The sequence below is a fragment of the Cyprinodon variegatus genome, unplaced genomic scaffold (assembly GCF_000732505.1).
Source record: "Cyprinodon variegatus isolate N-32 unplaced genomic scaffold, C_variegatus-1.0 Scaffold312, whole genome shotgun sequence".
Taxonomy (NCBI): domain Eukaryota; kingdom Metazoa; phylum Chordata; class Actinopteri; order Cyprinodontiformes; family Cyprinodontidae; genus Cyprinodon; species Cyprinodon variegatus.
In genome coordinates, this window is record NW_015150765.1 from 11,857 (window position 1) to 15,836 (window position 3,980).

Consider the following 3,980-nt stretch of genomic DNA (forward strand, 5'->3'; position numbering starts at 1 on the left):
GTGGGTCCCCGGCAGGTCACAGCTGACTTTGTTGTCATTAATACTCGACCTGCGCATGCGCTTGAATGATCATTCAGTGCTTGAAGCACCGCCTCTGGCGGTCATCCGGGATTCATAGAACCGTAGTTACGATAGTAACTTTCGTTCTACTGGTTCTCCTTTTCTGCCTCCATCTCAGTCTGTTTTCTTCAGACCTTCGTCTGTTTGTTGCGTTCCCTAAAGACACTGTAAGTTTAACTATTTAACTTGGTTTCATAGTAAAAGTTAAACTTTAATCATTTAACAGTCTTTTTCTGCTTTCTGTGGTTTTTAGAAAAGATTCTGCTTTTATTCCAGACCAAACTTTTAATTTTACTGTAAATGAAGGAAAATCTCCTCGATTACTAGATTATTTTCTGAAACAGTCAACATGAGGAGCAGATGATGTGTGTTCTTCACTTAAAAAAGTTGCTGCTTTTTCAGGTCTTTAGATCAAACTTTCATTTTCTCCTTTAATGTCAATTAACAAGCAGAGCAGCTGCTTCCTGTGGAGCCTTTCATAATAAGAGCATCAATATTATTAAACATCAATTTTATTGAAATATACGTTTCCTTGTATTAAACTGTCTGAAGCTTTAATAGAGCATAAAATCCATCTGTTTAATTTGATGGTTTAGAAACACATCAGGTCCAGATGTTCAGAGTTTCTGATGCACAAAGAAGTATTTTTTACGGCACTAGTAGCTCGTTTTTTGTACAGTAGGCTGACAGGAAAGGGGTTAGGAGAGAGGGGGAGAGGCATGAGGCAAAGGACCACAGGCCGGATTCGAGGCCCCATCGAGAACTAAGGCCTCCGTACATGGGTCGTTGGCCCTAACACTGCACCACCGTAGCACGCTCATAATGCAGGAAGAAGCTTGACTGATTAATATTTAAGATCTTAGAGTGTTGGAGTCTGAAATTAATTCACTCTAATTCCAAACTATAATGATTTAATTAATTTCAAAATGGTTAAATTTCTGACAAATTTCATCAGTCCTTCGTTTCAGTTTTTAATGTTAGACATACTTTAGCATCAAATCTTTATTTCTGTAATAGATGGTAAACAGCTACTGTATCCTACAGGTGGGAATCAGTGAATGTTAATGTAGCTTCATCCTGTGTTCTTGGCTGCAGCTGCAGGTGTGTGAGCTNTACCGTAACTACGGTTCTATGAATCCCGGATGACTGCCAGAGTGCTGGGTCCCTCGGAATCTCTGCTTTCGCGAGAAGATTGAGGGATTGATTGCCGGGTGCCACGTGACTATATAGAGTCACGTGGCAGGTCACAGGTGACTTTGTTGTCATTAGTACTCGACCTGCGCAAGAATGATCATTCAGTGCTTGAAGCACCGCCTCTGGCGGTCATCCGGGATTCATAGAACCGTAGTTACGGTAGTAACTTTCGTTCTTTGTGTTGTCCCCAGAGGGACCGGTGGTTGTTGTCCCCAGAGTGACCGGTGATTGTCCCCAGAGGGGCCGGTGCTTGTGTCCCCAGAGGAGCTGTCGGTTGGCCCCGTCTTGTTCCTTATAGTTCCAGGGTTCTTTGTGTTGTCCCCAGAGGGACCGGTGATTGTGGTGGTTGTCCCCAGAGGGGCCGGTGGTGGTTGTCCCCAGAGTGACCAGTGTTTGTCCCCAGAGGGGCCGGTGCTTGTGTCCCCAGAGGAGCTGTCGGTTGGCCCCATCTTGTTCCTTATAGTTCCAGGGTTCTTTGTGTTGTCCCCAGAGGGACCGGTGGTTGTTGTCCCCAGAGGGACCGGTGGTTGTTGTCCCCAGAGGGACCGGTGGTTGTTGTCCCCAGAGGGACCGGTGATTGTCACCTGAGGGACCGGTGGTGGTTGTCCCCAGAGGAGCTGTTGGTTGGCCCCGTCTTGTTCCTTATAGTTCCAGGGTTCTTTGTGTTGTCAGATTCAGGTAATTTTTTAATCGTCTTCCAGTCTTAAGCTCCAGGAATCCATGATGAAGGCCAGAGAAGCCAGGAGAAAATATTAACAGAAGTGGAAGAAGAGAAAAAAGCAGACGTTGTATGAAGGAGGCTCTAAATGAACTAAACCCCACCCAGGCACTGAGAAACAAACTCAATATTATCAATAACCCTTAGTTTACAAACAAAAAGTCAACCAGATTGTGCAGAGGATGAAACCATTAAAGCATCCCTAAAGGCATTCCAGCTTCCAGTTGGAGAGGAAAACAACAACATGCTGCTGCGAGCAGAGATTAAAGAAAATCATTAGAAACTACAATAAAAAGAATGAAAATGAGCTGAACTCCAGGAAGCAATGGATAGAATGGAAATGTGTTTAGAAAGAGCTGAATCCCATGCTGCTAGCGTCCTGTCATCACTGAAGAGAGAGGAGATAATTACGGTCATTCCTAAAGACTGCTGGAAAGTTGGAGACCAATACCTCTTCCTCTGCCGCTTCTGGCAGCCATCTTAGATTTAGTCTTCAGGACGAAAACTATTAGTTTTAATAAAAGTTCTCCTGATCTGCTATGAATTATGCATTACACAAAGATCAATAAAAGCGGCATTACTCCAAAAAAGCAACAAACAAAAACATTCTTCTTTCTACTTTGGCAATTTTAACTTTATTTCTTCATTTTCCAAAAAGGTGAAGCTGTTTGGAAAAATGTGCTTTGATGATTACTGACCACCCTTTGATTGAATGCAATGAAAATGAAAGCGACGGACTGGACCGCCCTCTGCTGGCGGGTCGGTCCCTGGAGGTCTGGCTCCAGAAACAGGAGCTGGATTCAGACTCTAAACGCGTGTTTATCCCTCATAGAGGCAACAGCTGCATCCTGGCTGATGAGATGGGCCTAGGGAAGACCATCCAGACCATCTCCTTCCTAAACTACCTGTTCCATGAGCACCAGCTCTACGGGCCCTTCCTCCTGGTGGTGCCGCTGTCCACTCTGACCTCCTGGCAGAGGGAGATCCTGCTCTGGGCTCCAAAGATGAATGTTGTTGTTTACCTCGGCGACATCAGCAGCAGGAACATGGTGGGTTTTCTGTAGCTAATATAGCTATATTAGTATGTTAGCTAGCGGCTGAATGTTATATGCTCTGTTTTCCCTGAATAGATCCGAACACATGAGTGGATGCACGTCCACAACAAGAGGCTGAAATTCAACATCCTCCTCACAACATATGAAATTCTTCTAAAAGACAAGGTCAGCTAATTCTGATGCTTCTCCTGCAGCGAGCTGCTGATGTTCTCCTGCAGCGAGCTGCTGATGTTCTCCTGCAGCGAGCTGCTGATGTTCTCCTGCATTAAACCATCCTCTGCTGTGTCCAGTCCTTCTTAGGCGGCGTTAACTGGGCCTTCATCGGGGTGGATGAAGCTCACAGGCTGAAGAACGATGACTCTCTTCTCTACAAAACCATGATCGACTTTAAGTCCAGCCACAGGCTGCTGATCACAGGAACGCCTCTGCAGAACTCGCTCAAAGAGCTCTGGTCCCTGCTGCACTTCATCATGCCTGAAAAGTACGTAGAGTTTCTCTTCCTCTTCTTCCACTCCTTTCCTGTTTCCTTCTCTGGTTCCCAGCTCAATGCTAGCGAAGGCTAGCTGAGGACCAAAAGAAGTAAGAAGGTAAAGACATGTTTACCTCCTGCTGGTCAGTAGGCGGCGCCCTCACTGTTAGCCAGCCGCTTTCCCAGGAGCTCCTTCTGATCTGTCTGACTGACACTGCGTTCCCGCTGGGAAGCAAACCTCTTTGCTTTAACCAGGTGACATGGATTATTGTCCGCTCGTGTTTTACCTTAATCGAGCTTTGATGCAGTCAGTGAAATGCTAAAGGTTGCCCTGTTGAGCAAATGGATTTAGTCGGACCTCAACAAACACTTAGCCCCCCTGCTAACTCTGCTAACCACTGGTTTCCTTTGCTTTCTTGCTTTGGAGTCCCAAACAGAAACCAGACTTCTCTGGATTCGTTCCTCTCTTTGGTTGTGATCCATT

The 3,980-nt window shown here is 45.6% G+C and overlaps 1 protein-coding gene across 1 annotated transcript in view; it reads left to right on the forward strand.

Annotated features, from left to right (window-relative positions):
* Positions 1–2,658: 2,658 nt before the first annotated feature.
* chd1 (chromodomain helicase DNA binding protein 1) overlaps positions 2,659–3,980 on the forward strand; it is an 18,352-nt gene continuing 17,030 nt past the window's right edge. Inside the window, exons 1-3 of the mRNA XM_015384412.1 lie at positions 2,659–3,021; positions 3,103–3,192; positions 3,318–3,508. Of these exons, the coding sequence (XP_015239898.1) occupies positions 2,659–3,021; positions 3,103–3,192; positions 3,318–3,508 (644 nt within the window). The remainder of the gene's footprint in view (positions 3,022–3,102; positions 3,193–3,317; positions 3,509–3,980) is intronic.